At 35.8% G+C, this 21,087-nt stretch overlaps 1 protein-coding gene across 2 annotated transcripts; it reads left to right on the plus strand.

Annotated features, from left to right (window-relative positions):
* The first annotated feature begins 582 nt into the window (after positions 1 to 582).
* On the plus strand, positions 583 to 16,312 carry Mtx3 (metaxin 3). Of its 2 annotated transcripts, XM_076857080.2 has the most exons (9): positions 583 to 664; positions 1,146 to 1,215; positions 1,595 to 1,671; positions 2,990 to 3,082; positions 3,543 to 3,725; positions 3,870 to 3,946; positions 4,433 to 4,590; positions 5,832 to 5,920; positions 9,830 to 16,312. In XM_076857080.2, exons 1-9 carry the CDS (start codon positions 584 to 586, stop codon positions 9,938 to 9,940), a joined length of 939 nt encoding a protein of 312 aa, XP_076713195.1. In that variant the 5' UTR covers position 583; the 3' UTR covers positions 9,941 to 16,312. The 2 variants fall into 2 exon arrangements, with proteins under 2 accessions (XP_076713195.1, XP_076713194.1); XM_076857079.1 differs by lacking the exon at positions 5,832 to 5,920 and having other exon boundaries at positions 9,830 to 9,905.
* Positions 16,313 to 21,087: the final 4,775 nt, after the last annotated feature.

Here is a 21,087-nt window from a genome sequence, read left to right on the forward strand (position 1 = left end):
TAGTTGTTGGAACCCCAAAGAAGTTCCTGTTTAAAGACTTCCAAAGGAGCGTGAAAGTCAAGCTCATTTTTGAGGGATCAGTTTAAGAGAGAAGAATGATATTCCTGATGGAAGGGGTACCACTGAAGGCAGGCAGAATTCACCTGTTAAATTTCAAAATAGGATTGCTTTTAAGGAAGTTGGGCTATAAGGATGACAACTGAGACTGAGGATGAAAAGACAGGCAGAGGCCCAATATATGTGGGGAAGGACTGAACAAAGTCCTTATCGTGTGCTGAGTTCCTTCCCCCTGTCACTACTTTAAACCCTCTTCAGCCCAGCACAGTACTGTCCACAGGTTTGGCCCACAGCAGCCATCATTATTTCTTGAGGAATAAATGCTGACTCGGTTTGACTGAAGACCCAGGACGCTCCCCCCTCACACCGAGCTGTCAAGGGGGCTTTTCCTTCTCCAGGGGTCCTTTCCACCTTTCTCTAGTACCCCAAATTGTCCCTCCCGTCCCTCGTCCCGCCCCCGCGTCTCCACGTGCCGGAAAGTGGGCGACAAAAGTACTTCCGGGTGGTAAAGGTCGGCCCCGGCAAGATGGCGGCCCCCTTGGAGCTCAGTTGCTGGGGAGGCGGCTGGGGGCTCCCCTCTGTCCACAGCGAGTCCCTGGTGGTGATGGTGAGGCCGCCTCGCGGGCCAGGGCGCGGGAAGCAGGGGCGGGGCCAGAGGCGAGAGGCCAGCCTGACGCGGTTCTCTGCGGCGCTGCGGGATCGAGGCGGGCCCGGGCGCTGCTCACTGCACTTGCTTTGGGCTCACTTCGGTGGACAAGTCACAAACTGGCCTTGTGACCCCGCGGTGGCCCGGCGGGAGCATCATGGCTTCCTGCTTGGCTGCGAGTTTTCTTAGCTTTGCAAAGCTGTCTGGGCCGTGCCGTGAAAGCCTGCTGCGCTCCGCATCCCCGGGACCTTTTGGGGAACAAGGTTCGCGAAAGCCGGGTAGCTGGTGCGCGCGTCCCGGACTTGAGATCACTGGGAGGGACTCGGCCTCTGTGTCAAGCAGGCGCCTTCTGCCTTGGGGGACGGGACTGTGGAGTAAAGCTGCTCTGCAGATTTGCATTACGTCCTCGGTCTAAAATGTTTTATTGCAAACTCTGTTTCAGGCTTATGCCAAATTTTCTGGTGCACCCTTGAAAGTCAATTTCATAGATAACACCTGGAGAGGTTCAAGAGGTACAGTGTAAACTTTTAGAAAACCCTTTCTCCCCTTAAAAAAAAATTTTTTTTTCCCCTTTCATTTAATGTCATGAAGCATATGGTCCTAGAGTTCCTTGGGGGTTTAGTTTATTCTTACCATGACCTTGGCAGTGTGTTGCTTATGGTTTGATCATTCTGAGTAATAACTCAAAGTGCAAGCCAAATCAGTGGAAATTATGAGAAATGAAAATGTTCTTTAGAACTGCTTTTTGTGAAATTGCAAAAAACTAAGGCGTACTTACTAATTCCACCCCACCCCCTGTAAATGTGCAATTAATGTAGCTATTAGGGTATTGGAATCTAGTTAAAAGAAAACACAATGGTTTTTTGTATGTAAACTTTTTTTGAATTGTAGGTGATGTGCCAATTTTGACAACTGAAGACAACACTGTTTCTCAGCCGGCAAAAATACTAAACTTTTTAAGAAAACAGGTGGGTAGTTCTTTTTGAAGAAGATTATGGATTCCTGGGTGTTACTTAAACAACAGCAAGAAGAAACATTGTAAGGTGTAGAGTTCTTTTTTTGCAATTCTTTAGATAATTGGTGATACCTGGGATTTAACAAAAAATAAACTTGAGAATCACTGATGTCAACCATGAGCTTTACTGTAATTTGAAAATCACATGGTGAGGTCCAGACAGTATATATTTTCTTTCTTTTTATCGGTCTAGGAATTATATATTTTCTTTCTTTGTGTATCAGGGATTGAACCCAGGGTTGCTTTACCACTATATTCCTAGCCCTTTTAAATTTTTTTTGTATTTTAAAATAGGGTCTCTCTAGGTTGCCCAGACTGGCCTGGAACTTGCCATCCTCCTGCTGTAGCCTCCCTAGTGCCTGGGTTTACGGGCCTGTAGGTGCCATGGTGCCTGGCTAGACAGTAAATATTTTCATATACTTTGCTGGATTTTATTGAAATTTATATATAAGAAAATTCAATTTGGGTGTTTTCACAATTACACAATTTAGTCACATAGTTGCTACACATTTTAAGCTGGATATAATATCTGAGTTTCCACCAAATAGCAATTGTTTATTGCTTTTTTGTTTTTTAAGATTTTTTTTTAAGTTGGACCCAATATCTTTATTTATTTATTTTTATGTGGTTTTGAGGATGGAACCCAGTGCCTCACATGTGTGAGGCAAGTGTTCTACCACTGAGCTATAACCCTGGCTGCAATTGTTTATTTCTTAAAGCACTTATCGAATAGTAACAGTTAAATGTTTAATTAAACAATATAACTAAAATGTTTGAACATATAAATATTTAAGTAATGTATCCAAAATGTTTAAACATATGAAGATTTATATAAGTGCAGAAGTTTATAATTGGGTTTGCCAATACTTTAAAAAAAAAAATCTGAGTTAATACAGTTTTTTTCTAAATTTGAAGATTTCCTATCTTTTTTCATGGGGAAAAATTAAACCAAGTGGATTTTTTTTCTTTTTGTTAATAATATTCACTTTTGTTTATTAACTTTGTATTAACTTCTATGTTCTGAACTAGGTCATTAACAAGTATTGAAATAATATTAATATATAAAATCATAACTATTTGTTTACAGTTTTCATGATATAGTGCTGAGAACCTTATATGCATTAAGCAACGGTTTTACTGTGTTTATATTTCTTTTTCCCTTTTAATATCATGTTTGCCACTTATTAGGAAAAAATAGGAATCCTAATTTGTTTAGCCATCCTTGGGATGTTCTTTAACTTCTGAGGTTCTTTGGTTTTATTTTTTAATAGAAATATAATGCTGATTATGAACTGTCAGCAAAGCAAGGGGCAGATACACTGGCTTATATTGCTCTCCTTGAAGAGAAGCTTCTCCCTGCTGTGGTGAGCATTCACGAATATTACAGTGTTTTGGTGGCTTAATTGAAAATATTTTCAGTTTGTTTAGAAGGAAAACAATGAAAAGGACTTAACGGAATTTCATTTGTTTTAATATTAATTCTTTCTTATTAAACAAGTATATGATACATCAAAATGAAAGATTATGTCATTTTGGAAGTGAAAATTCTTTGTGGGAGATGAAACTTTTTGTTCCATGCATAGAATTGGTTGAATTGTAATTCATCATTCAGCACATACTTACTGAGCACTTACTATGTGCAAGACCTTGTTCCCAGTTCTTGGGATATTAGCAGAAACACACACATTAAAAATTTTGTTTTATCTTGAGGCATTCTAACTGGTATGAAGTCACTTAATAGATATTTATGAAAAACTCACATATGATTGATTTATCTTTCTTGTAAAAGGACATCATTGGAATGTTTTCTCTCTCCTTTTGCAGCTTCACACATTCTGGGTTGAGAGTGACAATTACTTTACTGTAACAAAGCCATGGTTTGCTTCACGAATTCCTTTTCCCTTGAGTTTGATTCTACCTGGAAGGATGTCCAGAGGGGCATTGAATAGAATTCTCCTGACAAAAGGAGAGCCTCCCCTCTACCGTGTCCAAGAAGTAGAAGCTCAGGTATGGTCTGGATTATTCTCCAAGTGAGGGATCCCCAGCGAAGGATAGGAGAGAGAACACAGAGGGACTTACCTAGAGGTGCTATCTCAAGAGCAGTTTCAGAGCATCATTCCTACTTTTGAGTTCTAATTTCATTTTTATTAGATATACAGAGATGCCAAGGAGTGCCTAAATCTTCTGTCAAACAGATTGGGAACATCTCAGTTTTTCTTTGGAGATACGTGAGTACATGCCCTTAGAAATATTGACATTTTGTGTATATATGGTCAGAGAGCAGTTATTTAGAGCAAGTCTCCCTATATCCTCCAAATTTGAGTCACTTTTAAAAAAGAGAGATTTTAATGGGTTTTTATTACAGAAAACTTTTTCTATCAGTAGTAATCAAACATTGGCTTAATATGCTATATAAGTGAATGTAAAACATTAACAATTGTTCTCACTCTATCTCCTGTCTATTTAACACTTGTGAGTAAAAATATCTGTAATTTACAAGTTTATTTTCTTCTCAATAAAATGGAGTATTTAAAAAACTATGTAAAGGGCAAAATTCTTGTTGTATCATCTTAATAAACTAAAATTGGTAGTAGAGGGTTTTAAAACAATATTGTATACGTCAGACTTGACAAATATTTGAAAAAATTTTAAACACAATCCCAATTAATATTTTCTTTTGTATTTTTTTTTAAAAATTCTTAATTTATTTCTAGGCCTTCTACCTTGGATGCCTATGTGTTTGGTTTTCTTGCACCTCTTTACAAAATACGGTTTCCTAAAGTTCAGTTACAAGAACATCTGAAACAGCTGTCCAACCTGTGTCGCTTTTGTGATGATATCCTAAACAGTTACTTTAGGTTTAGTCTTGGAGGTAAGCTGTTTCTTCTTCATCTAATATTTGTTTGCATAGAGTATGGATGTATTCTCCTTGGGATGCATAAGCAAAACTTTTTTCTTATTTTAATTAAAAAAAAAAGTGTACATTGTCTATAAATACTGGTGTACACACTTCAAGAAGTAGCATTTTTCCTTCACAAAATAGAGAAATAGGCATTTTTTTTTTTTGTATTCCTCAGGGTTTCATATATTTCTTGTCTCTTTAAATGTTACCCTTTGAAGTGGATAATTTTATTCTGGAAGATTAAATGACAAGTATTAAGTCCCTGCTTAAAAAAATAGTATTTATTCTAATGCAAATGCACAATTACTTTAAATGATTTTTACCTGCTTCTAGCATTTTCCTGTGTGAACAGAAATTAGTAGCAGATTGATTTTGGTGAGGTGCACTCCCATGATTCCAGTACTTGAAAAATCATTGCATCAAACTGGAGGTATAGTAAGTAGAGGGAACCTGTCACTTAAGATTCAATTCTTTTGAGTGTGGGGCCTTGTGCTTAAGTGATTGAGATACTAAATTTGTATTGGGAGAGCTGGCTGAAATCACCCTTTTAAGAAGTAAAAGTTATAAAGACAGATGGCATAGGTGGAAGTTTATTTTTGATGTGCTTTGTACCTAGGGTGGGATTAGTGGTTGAGAGTCTTGAAGCTAACTAACATTCAACCTTGTTACTTTGAAGCAGAGGTTAGCAAACCTGCCTAACAACAAAAAACATCTTGTCCTCTTCTAGACTTATTACATTAGAATCACCTAGGGACTGATCCCAGAAAGCTGTAGTTTTTAAAGGCCCTTTAAATATTTTGGGTGCCTTGTGAGCAACTATTTGGAAGTCAGTGGTTCAGGAAGCTTTCCAAATAGTTGTGACCAAAGATCTATTTGAAAGGGTGAAGAAAAGGTACAACTTAAATTTCAAAAGGAAATATGGACTGCTGTGCTTTTACTGATTACTGCTGTGGCTGCTGGCTGCATATCACTTGGCTCACAGTGTCTTCTATGTGGAGCAATTTTAGTTCCTTTGTTGAGGGTTTGGTTTGGAGCATTACTATTCTTCCTAACTTTGCTTTTGAACCTAGAATGATTTTTCTCTTTGTCTTTTATTTTTGGAGGGTGAGGCACTTGGGAGGGTGGGTAGATTCAAAATTCTTTTAATATAAACTGCTTTAAAGGCTTTCAAAATTTCCTGTCTTTCTCTGATTTCTGCCCTGGCTTCATAGGCATCTCTCCAGCTGGACAAGAAACAGTAGATGCAAATCTGCAGAAACTCACACAACTTGTAAATAAGGAATCCAATTTGATTGAAAAGGTCAAGTTTACTTCGATGATTATTTTACAGTTGTTTAGTATTTTCCATTCTGTGGTCAATGTTGTAATTTGGGTGATGCGTTAACTTTACCCTTGAAATTTTTTAAAGAGTTTATAGAAAACTGTTTAAATATACTTTTACTAAAGTTGTATATAATACAGTGTTTTAGAGCCTATAGTGGCCTGTTTACTATGGGGAAAGATCAGATAAAAGTATTATGTTTATTTTTACCACACAATTTGTACATATCAAGCTAGAAGACCCAAAAACTTGACTTTAAAAAAGAAACAAAACCAAAAGCAGTTCTTGCTTGTTTGTCTGCCTTTCTCTGTCCTGAGGATTATATTCACCTGGACTAGTACATATATTTTCTTATTACAAGCACCATGATGTCTTTTTCTTTCTTGCACATGATCGGTGTTAGTTTTTCTCCTTCTTGTCCTTCTCTGTTCTGAATGTAGTCTACAGTGTTTCACCAGTGTATATATTTTCCCTCTTTGAGGTATTCATTTTGTGAAAGAGATATTGAAAAACTCATAAGGGAGAGAACCAGCAATGTAAACTTCAAGAGTGATTCTAATTGGAAAAGTACGCGAAGGTTACACATTTTTTCCCCAACGGTCTGATGAACTCACTTTTTTCTTTTGTGAATAAATAATACTTCATTTTTTCAAGGACACTGAGGCTTTATAACACTGGCTAACAGTTTCTGGAGTCTAACAAATACCATGGTATAAGCAAAGAATGGTTTTTCTCTTTTTCATCTACCATCATGTACTAATCATGACTTATTTTTGTAACAACAGATATAGGCATTTATTAAAAATGCCTATTTATAAAAAAGGGCTAGGATGACACAGTTACTGTGGATGGAATTGTGAGAATTTGGCATCTTCTCTGTGCTTATGTGCATTTTTTTCTAAGTACAAAGATTATACTGGTTTATTTTGCAGAACTTTGAAGATGAATGCCATTTTGAAATTTAAGAAAGAGAGAGCTAAACATGGTACCTTAAAATATGTTGAACTGTTCCTATCCCCTCCCACCCCAACTTTTCCTTCCCTCCTACCTCCCTTTAGTCTCCCTCCTTTACTGATATTCTTTTCACTTCTTTATTTATTTTTGATTGGTACTTTCTTGTGTACATATGTATATGAAATTCTCTTTGCTACATTTATATATATAGCATGATTTTGTTAAATTATTCCATATTTTGTCCCCTTTCCCTTCCTTCCTCCCTCCTTTTCCTCTTACTTCACTGATCTTCCCGATTATTTATGATATCTGCTCCCGGCCCACCTCACCTCTTTCCTTTATTTTGTTCTAGCTTCCACGTATGAGAGAAAATATTTGACCCTTAAGTTTTGGAGTCCAGCTTATTTCACTTAGCATGATTTTCTCCATTTCTGTTCACTTACTGGCAAATGCCATTTTATCATTCTTCTTTATGACGGAGTAGAACTCCATTGTGTGTATAGACAACATTTTCTTGATCTTTTGATGGGCATCTGGTTGATTTTATAATTTGACTATTGTGAATTGTGCTGCTACAAACATTGAAGTGGCTGCATCACTACAGATGCCGATTTTAGTTTTTTTGGATAAATACCAAAGAGTGGGATAACTGGGTCATATGGTGGTTCCCCTGCTTTCCAGAGTGGTTGTACTAATTTGCAGTTTCACCAACAGCATGTCAGTGTACCTTTTCCTCACATCCTTGCCAGCATTTATTATTTGTGTTCTTGATAATTAACATTCTGTCTGGAGTGTAATGAAATCTTACATTGTTGAGTGTTGTTTTGATCTGTGTTTCCCTGATTGCTAGAAATGTTGAACATTTTTTTCCATATAACAAGCACCATTTGTTGACCATTTGTGTTTATTCTTTTGAGAAACTTCTGAATTTAAAACTCACAGTAGATTCTTTGTGCAGATACTGTTATTGTCCCCATTTTATAGATGAGGATACTGAAGCTTTGAGAGTAGCTTATGTTGCTTGCCCGAAGTCATTCATCTGGCAAAATATTGAGAGCGCACTTGAACCCTGGAAACAAGACTTCAGCATGAGCTTTGTAGTTACCCCCAGTAGTCACTGCCTAGCTCATGGATGAGATTATGTCTATTACTGGAGTAGTAGCAATTAGGTTTATCACTGTCATTCTCTGGGATAACCTTCTATTTCTTTTTGTAGTATTTTGTGCGTTGTAATTTGAGAAGTGAATAAAACTGGATAGTAAAATTACAAGTGCTATTATTATTGCTGTTTGGGTGCATTTGAAGTTAAAGCCAGATCTGACTCAATTCTTTGCACAATTCAGTAAATCTCATGAGAGCAAATAGATGAAGTGTTAAGTGGGGATAAAGGAAAGATCACTGTCTACTAGATGAAGGCTATCCGGTGGAGTTTCCATTTCTGTGTGGTGAACTCAGGACAGACATGAAAAGGGACCTATGAAATACCTGCATGTGCAGACGGTAAAATCAGGAGGCCCATCACCACGTTGTACATAGTCATCTTGGATCATCACCAATTTATGAAAGTTTTCTAACCCATTGTAGTCCGGCATTCCCTTCCCTTTGCTGCCCACCCATTTATATCTGATTCACTGGTTGCTACAGGATGACAGGACAGCAAACCCTGTTAGCTGCCACTGTCCACAATTTGGACAGAAAATCTAGAGCTTAAAAATAAATCATGCTTGAGGAATTAGTTCTTGCAAGAAAGAAAAGACATCTTAACATAATTGATCTAAAAATTCACTAGTAATATTTTTTTCACTGGAAAACTTAAAAAGTTGAACTTTTTATTTTCTTTCTCTCCTACAAACCCTGTGTACCTCTGCCAAAATTTTTGTTTTTTAAGCATCTTGAGAAGATAAGGGAGAGTTTGAATGATCTGCATCTTGTAAAATTCTAGAACAGTTTGCCTATGAAGTTGGTGGAAGGATGCTATTTTCTGTTGGTTTTGTGGTTTTGAAGGCAGCTGCTTTCAGGTCTCTTATGAAGTTCAACTGATAGTAAATGCAGCACCAGAACCTGAATCTTGTACCTTGTGGGGTGGTCTGATTAAAGATAGTTTCTGATGTCTGACTGGATTCTCAATAATCCATATATTAGTGTTTCAGGAGTACTAATATGCTTTCTCTTGGATAAGTTTGGAGTTCTTGGTTATAAATATGCTCCATATTAATTTGTTTCTCAAAGGCAGACTTAGGACTGATCCAATATTTGGAAGACCTCTGGATTGGATCTGAGGAATTTGACCTCCTTTGTGCCCCTTTTCCTAGCTTCCCTGAACTACATACTCAACTTAAAAGAACTGGTCTTTTTGAGTGCAGTACAGGTTGCTGTCAGGCAAAAATGTAGAGTTGAAAAAACAATTGTGTTGTAGTTGGAAGACCTGGGTTCAAGTTTCAGCTGTGATACTAGCTTTGTGAACTGGACAAAACCACTTAGCCTTTCCAAGCCTCATTTTTCTAATCTGTAAAACACAGAAGGATGATGTCTGCCTTTTCTTCTTCACAGTGTATTAGGAAGATCAAATATGATATTGTACATGAATATACTTTATAAACCATGGCACTTAGTATATGACTTGTACTGTTAGAAGACTTCTTAAACTAAGTCTTGCTATGGTTGAGTTCAGTAGAATATTCATTTTGTAGAATTACTATAATTTTGTGATGGTATCAAGGATGAGCCATGTTGCTTTTTACAGATACTGAGTCAACTGGTATTTGAGGTATGACATTTAGAATTCTTGAGAGATTATTTGTTAAAATAAAGGTTTCTCTAGCGGTCCAGGAAACATATGGTTCTGTGTTCTTCTAGTCTGTAGTTTGGATGGGGAGGGCACAGTCCACGTAAGTGGTGCCACAGCTTTAGTTGTATCTTTTGTACCTTCTACAGATGGATGACAATCTTCGCCAAAGCCCTCAGCTTCCTCCTCGGAAACTGCCAACACTCAAATTAACTCCAGCTGAAGAAGAAAGTAATTCCTTACAACGGCTATCACCCTGACAGTGGTCATGCTTTGTGGTTAAAGTCATGATTGTTTTGGTAATCTCTTATATCCACTGTGTGAAGGCAAAAGGGAAATACCATTTCTAGGTATAAGGAAGACTATAAAATAGAAGGAGACTTCTATGACATCTCTCTCTATATATTAATTAGTAAGCTTGTATTCTAGCTTGGCATTGCATTTTAAATAAAGGTGAATGCTTAATGAACTTTGTGGGTGTGGGGGGGAACACATTGTACTGTATATTAAAAAAACCTGCCTTAACCTTGGCAGATTTTTGCTTTTGGTTCACATGTTGCTGACCAAAACTACAATTTTGTTCTGAATGTGCATTTTTAAGTTATTCAAGTTAACTTATTCAATTTACTAACTTAGTTACTTCTTTGACCTGTCTGAGTACATATGTGGCTCTTTGAGACTTTTTTCTTCAGTTTAGAAATCCTACACCTTTTTTAAGAAGTAGGAAAAATATAAATTACTTCAACAGAAAAGCCTGTATTTAACTTTAAAAAGCAATGAGGAATGTGCTTTTAAACTATGCTCTCATAAGTCTAATCTTCTGAGGGTTTAGTACCACATATATAAATATTAAAGGTGGTTAGATATAATCTGATGATATGCACTTCAATATAACATTAGTATTTGCTGCTGTGTTCAGTGTAGGTTAGCAAGGGCTCTTTGAGTTTGCTGGGTGGATATGGCAGCTTTAGACCTATTTATTTGTAGCACATCTTTAATTGTCTCATTCCTCTATTGATTCCAGGAGATCTAAATGTGTTGGTCATTGTTTTATGTTAGGCTGTGAAATCTTAATGAAACTTGCCCAATTGTTAGACACTACTCAGGAGGAGCCCAAGGCCCAGGTAATAGAAATACCCACTGTGCATCTGGTCTGAGTTGTTCATTCTTGACTCAGGCCGGTATTCTTTGATAAGAAGCATATCATGTAGTCACAAGCTTTCTGACAACCAATTATTTTCCATATATTTTAACTATAGTTGAAGGATCCAAAGGAATAATCAGAAATAGCAGCTTTTAAAGACTATTTTCTATTTATTGGTTGCTGAACTGTTCCAGGATTTGCTGTGTGGTAATTTTACTTATAATAGAAATTTGCTTATTTTGGTGGTTGAGGTGCTTCTGTTGTCCTAAAACCACTTCTGGGGTTTTTAAATATAGGACCATGTTTTTGATTAGTGTCTTAAAAGATTACTATGGTGCTCAGCAAATCATATCAAGTCCTGAAGAAACCCATCTGTTAAGAAAATGAGCTTTGTTGTCAAGAGACTGGGCTAATTTGAGTTGAGTGCAGCTCAGCTGTGTTTGACCGACATCCTCCCAATTTATTCTGTCTTTAGGTAGCTATTTATACAGGAGTCTTTAAGTCATTTTAAATATTTTTTCTTGAAAGTTTTAACTGAATGAGAAACAAGATAGTCTTCACAATCATATTCATCTGTTTGGAAGCGTTTAGGGAAAGTGCCTACCGATTTTCCCATTGCTTCTCCAACAGAGGTGTATGTATGTTTTGTTCATCTTCAAAGGGAGGTTATTAGATTGGAGCAATCTGAAATATGTATGAAAATTTTATATTGAAAATCATGAGCATGAAACTTTATTGTTCTCTAGGATTGATGTATATTGAAGAAGAGTGGTTTCGCACATTAATCAGACATCTGTTTATGCTTTCGTCAGGGTTAGTCATTTTCAATTATGATTTATATTAAACCTTTCAAAAAGCATTAGAAGTGGCTTACAATTGTAAAACGAATGTAAAACAGGACAGTTACAATTATTTTTTGAAAAAATAAAAATTTGTAGGAAAAAACTATATTGGCACTAACAGATTATAACATTGAATGGTAGATTTAACTTCAAGTTTCTCTATGGATGAAGTCAAAAGGTAAAGCTGGGTTAAATAAGTTCTTTCAGTAAGATTACTAATGTGTATGTGGAAGAAAAATGTGTTTAAATATTTATGAGAATGTAGAAGATCATGTTCTTACAGTACACAGACTTCAACCAAGAAGTGTACTGTAATGTTTTATGTGTTTAAATTTTAATCAAAAGTGGTCATTTTAGTATAATAAGTAGTTATCCTTTTTAGTAGAGGGGATGACTATAAATATGATTTGTTTGCCATTTGGTCATCCCTGCTTTGAACTGCCTGTGGCCTTATATAATCCATTATACTTCCAGACCATTACCTTTCCTAACAGGCAAAATATGATTTAGTAATTAAGAATTTATATGTTGGGTTACTTAGTTGAGCTAGCTTTCTATAAGCAAACAAGATGACAGAAAGCTATATCTGAGCATGAAAATCTTTAGGGCCAGCCAAACACATAGGAAACTTTTGGCAATTTTTTAGAATGGATAAAGAACCTTCCTGTTCAGGATATTTTTGAATAAAGTTTAAGTTTGCTGGGAAAAAATGGCCTGCAGCCTTAAATAAAATACTGTGAACCACTGTATTTTGGAGGTGATGGTGGAGGATAATATGATAAAGGGAATATGCTTATGTTTATTTTTGTTAGTAATACATGATTAGAAAAATTGGTTAGATAATTCCCAGAAGTTGAAGCCACTCCATCAACAAACTTCACAGTCATCCATACATGGATTGCTTAAACAACACCAAAGAAACCATAAAGGACATTGAAGATGATCTCCAAAACTGTTTTTTTTTTTAATTTCACAAAGGGTTGGCATTAACAAATCAAATTTCAATTTAGATATGTTTGAATTGTTTTTGAGTACTAGAGGATTAGAGATTTTACAAAAGCAGGCATTTTTATTTCCATTTGTAATTTCTGTCCATTTCATATTGCTAGGATACATTAACATGAAGAGACAGGAATATTTCAACAGAGCTAAGTTAAAATTTTTGGAAGTCTATAAAATTGGGAAAAAATAAGAAGAGGCCCAAACTAGTCACAGTGATGGTATCTTAGAAAACCAATTTGTTCAGGTAGCTTCATGTGATGAAATTGATATTTGAATTCGCAAGTTTCTTTTGCACTTCCTTCAAAAATATGCATTGATTTGTTCTGTTAGATTGGGAGGGCAATTTTTCATAAGCTATCAATAATCTTAACCCTTTTCAAATCAAAATAAAAGTGCTTTAGTATAAACAGGAAGCTAAGGATAGGACATGGGCTATCTCTGTTCTACAATTTTTGCAATATCTTCTAAGTATATAATTATTTTATTTTTTTAAAGTAAATTGATTACCATCTACTGTGATTTAAGATTCTATGCTTCAAACATAGTATTTGGCTCCAGATGAATAAATACAGAATATAAATTAAGCATAATTTTAATTTCATTCTTGGGCTTAAAGAAGAAAACTCAGGTGTGTAACAAATGTTTTTCAAAAGATCTACTTTGCCTTACCAAAAGAGAAAAAATAATGACCTAAAATCAAGAAATCCTTTTCCCTATGATGTCAAAAATTATGTGATTTTATGTTTCTAATTATACTTTTTTCTTCCTGTGGTACCTTTGTTCACATTTGAGGATAAAATATTTTGAAGTAGTTCTTCAGTCTCTTCACAAGGGAGTTCTTCGTTTTCTATTTATTGTCTAGACACACAACGTGACGAGAAATGCACTAAGACTACCCTTTCGTGAAGGAGTGACATGTCTGTGTGCTTTTTGTTTTAATCTCAGAGAGTTAGCAATTGACTTTTTCTTGGTTTGGTTATTTTTATAATTGAGATTCTGAGCAGAGTAACAGAGATAATTTGGGATGCGGTAAGAATTTTTATTTTTTGCCTTTTTTAAAAAAATATTTTTGGCTATTGTTAAGCTCTGTGGAATTTATATTTACTTTTTAATGCTTCCATATTTGTTAAACATATTTTTAGAAACACTTGTCCTTACATGAAATCAAAGATCAGTAATTCTAAATATTCTCAAAGTTTTAATTGAAGTTCCATTAGCTCTTCAAAATGCTAATTTTCACAGAGATGTAAAGATTTTTTTTTTTTTTTTAACTTTTGGTTTTAAGGTTTGCAAAATAATTTAGCCTAGAAACTATTGTTGGGATATGTGATTGCTAAGAGACCAGGTTACCAGCTCTGAACTTTAGGAAAATTGTGATTAAGGTAGGGGAATTTAAAAGGATTTAAAAATTATTTTTTTCCAGAAAAGTATACCATAAATTACTGGTGAAAATTAACATTTCTTTTTTCAGTATTGAGGACTGAACAAAGAGGCACTCTACCAATAAGCTACATCCCCAGTCTTTTATTAAATTTTATTTTGAGATGGTGTCTCACCAAGCTACAGAGGCTGGCATTGTACTTGTGATGCTCCTGCCTCAGCTTCCTATGTAGCTAGGATCACAGGGTGTGCTGCCACACCTGAGAATTAACATTCTTGAACAATGGTATGATATAATAGAAGGATAACATCAAGTTGGATGTTTGTGAGTAAAAAGGAAGATGTTGTAATAGAAGATTATCAGAGTAAAGTAAGCTAGTTTCTTTTTAAAAACAAAAGGCAAGAAGATAGTTTTTCTGTGCCCTCATTATTATTAATTTGAAATCAAAATATTTTAAAAACACATAGTTTTATTTTATCAGAAAAGTAATTCCTAAAGGAGTATTTTGGCAGACTATATTGTTATATGAATAGAGAATTCTCTAGCTCAACAAGTTTGGAAAATGTTCTATTAGACAGTTCAGTTCTATAGGCTTTTCAGAGCTTTTGATGTGCTAATTACTTTTTCAATCTTCCAGATTTCCAAGTTTTATTTTATTACTAAAGACATAGTCCAAAGGGACTGTACGTGTCTGTGTACGTGTGCTTTTGCACATGCATTTCTTAGGAGGAGATTTGTAGTTTCCATTAAGCACCTCTATTTTATACATCATTTCCCTAATTTATTTAAATGTAGATTTTGTGTTGAAGTAGATGTTTTGTGGGATTTGTGTTCTGAGAAATACACTTAGGAAAAGAGTCTTTTTGATGTTTTGCTTTCATTGCAGAAGTTTCTTTCTATGTTGGGTGCCCCTCCAGTGATGATGATTTCTTAACTATGGAATTGAGAGCAGGGTGACTTTGGGTGTTGATAGGTTGTGATTTAGGTACATGTGGGACCCTGGTCAGTCCAGCCCATTCCCCTAGAGTTGCAGTCAGCCTGGAACAGCGGTCCAGGGGTCTGAACTGGTGGTTTCACATAATTAATCATTTCGTAGGCATCCACGAGACAGTCAACTTGTAATGTCAGAACAATTTTCCATATCTTTTCCGGGTGTGCTTTAAAAGTGCTAAAGAAGACAATGGGCTTTTATTATATATGTAAGAAAGCATTTGGTTGCTTCTATGACAAGGCAAAGGAAGCTTAATATTTTCAAGTTTTATTTTATAACAGAAAACATGGCCTAAATGAGGATTGTGTGTGCAGCATACTTGCACATATTTTCATTACATTTCAGCAGATTCTACTCCTAAAGAGTTAAAACCTCACTGGACTTCAATTTGAGGTAGCTAACTAAATATTTTATTTCAAAGTATAAAACCAGATCTCTAATGAGACATAAGGCTGGTTTTCTGTTCATTTGTTGCAATGTATACAGCTCATGTTTTAGATGTGTTTTTTAAAAAGCTTGCCCTTGGGCTTTGAGTTGTGATGTGATAGTGAACATCTAACCACATGAAAAGCAGTTGCATCTTTGTTCTGTTTCTTCAGTTTTCCTCTTGCAAAGTCAGAGAAATGCCTTTTAATCATTTAGTTTACATATCCCAGATCCTTGGAAATCACAAAAAATGACTTGCCAGAGTTTGAATCAGTCCTCAGCACGTCATGCACTGCAGAGAAAGCTGGGCTGGCCGTTTACTCTTTGGACTGTTGCTGCTTCTCCTGCATTGCTGGAGTCTTTATCTTGGAGAAGAAGGGGTATATTCAAACTTTTACATTGAATGCGTAAAGATGACCTTTATTCCCCTTTTGACTTAATTTTTTATTTTGTAAAATAGGAGCTAATGCTTTTCCACATTTCTGGCCATCTTGAAGTGGATATTTGAGGTGTTTGTAACTTTAGCTTTTTGAATGTTTGACAGTAAAGAAGACATGAGATAAATGTTTGCATTATTGGGTAACTAAGCCTATCTTTGTATAGTAAACATCTAAACATCTGTTCTAGTGTGCAACTACTATAGTTTCATCATAAGTGATCTTAAAATAAACAATGTTGGCCATAATTTCAATATTTCTAGCCTTGCTAGTGTGAATATATTTCACTCAGAGACGATGTATAAATACCCAGAAGTGGTAATGATGATCAATGTTGTAAAGAGTTTATTCTGATAAATGAGAAACTGGATATAATGTCAAAATAGCTATTTTCTCAATAAAATCTCAAATCACCTGAATGTTTATTAATTTTTTTTAAAAATATTTTTATTTGTAGATGGAAACAATACCTTTATTTTTTTTATTTAGGTTTTGTGTGTGTGCGTGGTGCTGGAGATGAACCTGGTACCTCACACGTGCTAGGCAAGCACTCTACCATTAAGCCACAACCCCAGCCCCATTTATTCATTCTTAATGTAGTATTTATTCCTTGAGGTGCATATATTCACTGGGAGGAACTTTTTAGTGGTTGAAAATAGTACTAAGGACTGGGATTGTTCTTTTTACATCCATTCTTTCTAGGATGTAGTGAAACCACCTGTGCTGTTTGCACCCCATGCTAAGTAGAGTTGGAGACCTGTTCTCTAAGCTTCTAATTAGTGTATGACCTCAGATGCTCAAACCACTTTTCAGGGCTATAACTTTCTCATTCCTCAGTGCTGACAGTTTTGTTTTGTTTTGGTTTTTGGGTTTTTTTTTTTTTTTTTTTTTAATTTTCCCGTTGCCCACCCAGCCAGTCCAGAGGTACTCCATTTAATTGAATGGAAGACACACTAAGAAAAATATGTGATTTTAGGTAGAAGGGAAGATATGTATATCTTTGCTGCTTTGTTTATGAGGTAGTGTTTAAGGAAATAGAGAATCCTATTATTTATAGCTGTTATGAGCAGATGTCTTAGCCAGTAGATTTTTTTTAAAATTTAAGCATTATTTACATATAGTGAAACAGCTCTTCAAGTAGAACTGTTCAGGTAAGTAAGTATTTCTCTCACAAGAGTAGCTGTCTGTATCTTGGTTGTTACTTTTGTCCCCAAGGAATACACATTTTATTGGGTTTCAGATAAAAGGTCCTTGGCTGGATGGAAAGGGGTTAGATTTGATCATCTACTTTCTATACAAGAACAGGAAGGAAGGGTTGCTGATGTGGAGTAATAGCATCCTTTTGAGGAGAGGCAGTTATTTGGGGTCACAAAACTAAGAACCGTTCAGTAAGGAACTTCAGACTTGGTGCTCTTAATTGCCTACTTCAGACTTGGTGCTTTCTTGGACTATTTTTCATGCTCAAAAATTCCTGGGTGGGCTAGAAATGTGGCCCTGTGGAGTATGCATGAGGGCCTGGTTTAATCCCCAGTATCACAAACAACAAAATTTGGGTCCTGCAGTGAAGGGTAGGCTACAACACAATGCTCTGTTTTCCCTTTGCCATAAAATGGCAGCAATTGGTAGGAAAACTAAAGTTTTGACATTTTAGTATCTTAAGTGAATATCCATAAGGGGAGGGGGAAAATAAAGGAGAGACAGTAAGACACCAAATGCCGCACCTAGGTTTGACACAAATGTATGAGGTAAAGCAGGAAATGGTGGTGAAGAAAATATCAGAAAGAAAGGTCAGGACTGCAGGTCATCTGGTAATTAAGTTCCTAATCTCGCAGTTAAGTTTCTAGTTGTACAATAAAGGAGAAACTAACCTCTTCTTGATCTGACAAAAGCTTCAGGAGAAGGAATAAGAAGTCATGGTCTCTTTCTCCAGGTACATGAGTCAGTCTCCTGGAATGCTTTAGACATCTGTGATTAAGAAATGAAGACAGCTGTGCATCATCAAAGACATTGCTAATTTCTAATGCAGCCAACTCGAGGCTCCAAAAATTGTGCTTTTCCAAGTGGGAAAGAAACTATTATATTTATTACACTTTTTAAGAGAGTGGAAAGAACAGGGAAGCTTTAGCATTTATAAATACAATTAAGGATTGATTCCTTAGATCCTAGTTGGGGGAAGGTGATTGTCTGAAGAGTTCATATTTTGAAAAAGTTAAGAAATCTCTTGGTATAGAAGAAAGACGAGACTTTCCAAACCTCATAATTAAGACCAAACAGATTTAAGTCTTATTTGAAATGCAAAAAAAAAAAAAAAAAAACTGACTTTGAAGACTGTCAGATTATGCCCAATTTGATACATGTTGTCCCAGTTTTCTCCATGAGAGGGAAAATTGCCTTTTTAATCTAATGAACATGATTAACATTTTATGTAGTAGATAACATCCAATTCACAGAGTGACCACTGCTTCATGGTTTAGAAAAAGGTGGAGGATGGGTGGATATAGTTGATATAGAAGTTAAGAAAAAGAAAAAACCCGGGCATGGTAGTGTACCCCTATAATGCCAGGGACTCAGGTGCAGGGGGACTCTACCAAACTGGGGAATTGCCAAGTTCAAGGCCAACCTGAGCAACTTAGCAAGACCCTGTCTCAAAAGAAAAGGGCTGGGTAATGTAGCTCAGTGGTACAACACTTCTGGGTTCAATCCATTAATACAGAAAAAAAATACACACACGCAAATATATATATAAAATTAAAAAAGGGCTAGGGTTGTAGCTCAGAGAGTTCTTTCCTAACACACATAAGACATTGAGTTCAGTTCCTAGTTTGCAAAACAATAAATAATAATAAATGAAAACTGTATACGTAAAGTTGTAGAGACTGCCTTCATTGAACCAAAAGACTATAAAACGTATACACTCATATATATATATATATATATATATACACACACACACACACACACACACACACACACAAATGTTAACAGAATGTGCAGAAAATTTAATCACTGAAGAAGTATGTGGCCTAATGAGAATTTCAATAAATTTAATCCAACTCTCTGATGGTAGAATAATAGACAAATATGAAATTGGTGTGTTAGCCAGGGCCCATCAAAGGATAGTTCTCTATTATGCACTTGAGAGATTTGTTTGGAAATGAATGGGTGGTTGTAATTTTGTTTATAGTGAAGTCCTGGAGATATTTAGATGGCCAGGGTGGGGATGTCCCTGCCCAACAAGGAATTGTCCAAATTCAAATACCAATAAATAGTGTGCCGTTGGGAGATGCTGAAGACATTGTAAACCTTGATCTGGTTTTACAGAAGAGAAGTGTGTAATGAAAACTTGGGACGACCTGCCAGCAGGCTTTGAAAAAATGGAGTGTTGCTTGCTACGTATGGTTAGAGTGCCAGGTTGGAGAGTTTGGAAGAGCAAGCCATCCTGATGGGAGTAATTAATCTTGTGATAAAAAGCAGAGGCTGAAGTAGACAGGTCATCAGGACATTACTCAAGATATGATATAATCAGGGTTCTGGGGTTGAAGATGAATGGGATGTAGCAAGACAATGAAATTGAACTGAAAATGCTAGGCTTGATACAATACATGACTGGTGATCTTGAGCAAGTTTCTTGACTCCTTGTCCACAGTGCTGTTTATTGCAATGCAGAAGCATAACTAGATCTGAATGTATGAACATTTCTATTTATTTGAATTTTTTAAAATTATCAAAATTTAGAAGATACCAGTAGAAAGTGCCCCATTCCCTCCTCTTACATATAACCTCTGTTAAGTTATTGGTATGTATTTCTCTAGTTGTTTATGTTACGTGCATACACACACTGCTATATATATTATAAACTCATAGTATATCCTGTTCTGTAATATGCCTTTTCACTTAATATTTGGAAAATCCTTATAAATCATTACATATTCTACCTAATTTTTTAGTGGCTACTTGCAATATCATTTTATGCATGTAGCATTGTTTTATTTCACTCCCTTGTGATGGACATTGAAGTTAGTTCCTCTTATAATGGTTCTTGTTACATATTCTTAAACTCTTTTGCTTCCTGGCCATGAGGTAAACAGTTATACTCTGACATGTACTCTTGCCATGGTATGCTGCCTTACCACAGACCCAAAGGAATTGGGTCACCTGATCATGGACTAAAACCTCCAAAATTGTGAGGCAAAATTAACTTTTTCCCTTTATAAGGATTAGCTCAGGTATTTTGTTATAATAATAGAAAACTGGCAAATCAGTTGTCCATTCATATTCTGCATCAAAGTCAAATTACTTCTCTGAACCCCTGCTTTCTCAGCTCTAAGATGGGTTTTGGTTGTGTATAGATAGGATAACACCCATTACAGGCCCAGAATATATCCGGTGATCAATAGTAGTACTTCCCTTCATACTCTTTGCTGGACAAAGAAATCCTAAAGGGCGAAGACTCTTCTTTATTGTATCCCACCATTTAGCACAGCACTTAGAACATGGAAGACACTCAAAACTTTTTGTTTTTGAGGAAAGAAGAATAAGCAAGCTTTGGAAACATTTTGAGTATGTCAAGATACAGAGATGGAAAAGATGAGTCTAAGAGTCAATGAATCAGCAGTGAGAAAACTAGTAGATTTCTCAGATGCTTGCCATTAACATGAAAGTATTTGAATTATTTTCAATGATTTACCAAGAAATGATTCCTTGTAGACCGAAGTGGTTAAAGGATATGAAACACCTATATTCAAAAGCCTGAAAAGTAGGGTAAATTTTTTTTAAGCTAAGTATTTTAAATATCCTAGGACAGGTGACTAGTTAAAGGAAGTCATTCATTTTCTTGTAAAATGAATAATTTAAAAATGATCTTTACATATTCGCATATTTAGATTTGCCTATAGAAGTACATGTGTGATAATAATAAAATTTTATAAAAATGGCAGTAAGTTAACATGACCCAGAGAGGTGGTGCCTCAAATGGAGAAGAGAGAATTAGTGTCAGGCCTTGTTTTATTCAACATGTCCTGTGATGGCGGGGGAGAAGGAGTCAGTCAGTGGTTTGTTAATGAGATTTGCAGATGGCTTTAAGTTGAGAGGCATTGTAAACAGCAGGAATGACTGAGAAATGATACAAGAGGATCTGGAAAGGTTAGGAACATGGACAGGAAATCAAATGATTCATCCTGGAGT

The sequence above is a fragment of the Callospermophilus lateralis genome, chromosome 5 (assembly GCF_048772815.1).
Source record: "Callospermophilus lateralis isolate mCalLat2 chromosome 5, mCalLat2.hap1, whole genome shotgun sequence".
In the NCBI taxonomy this organism is placed as follows: Eukaryota; Metazoa; Chordata; class Mammalia; order Rodentia; family Sciuridae; genus Callospermophilus; species Callospermophilus lateralis.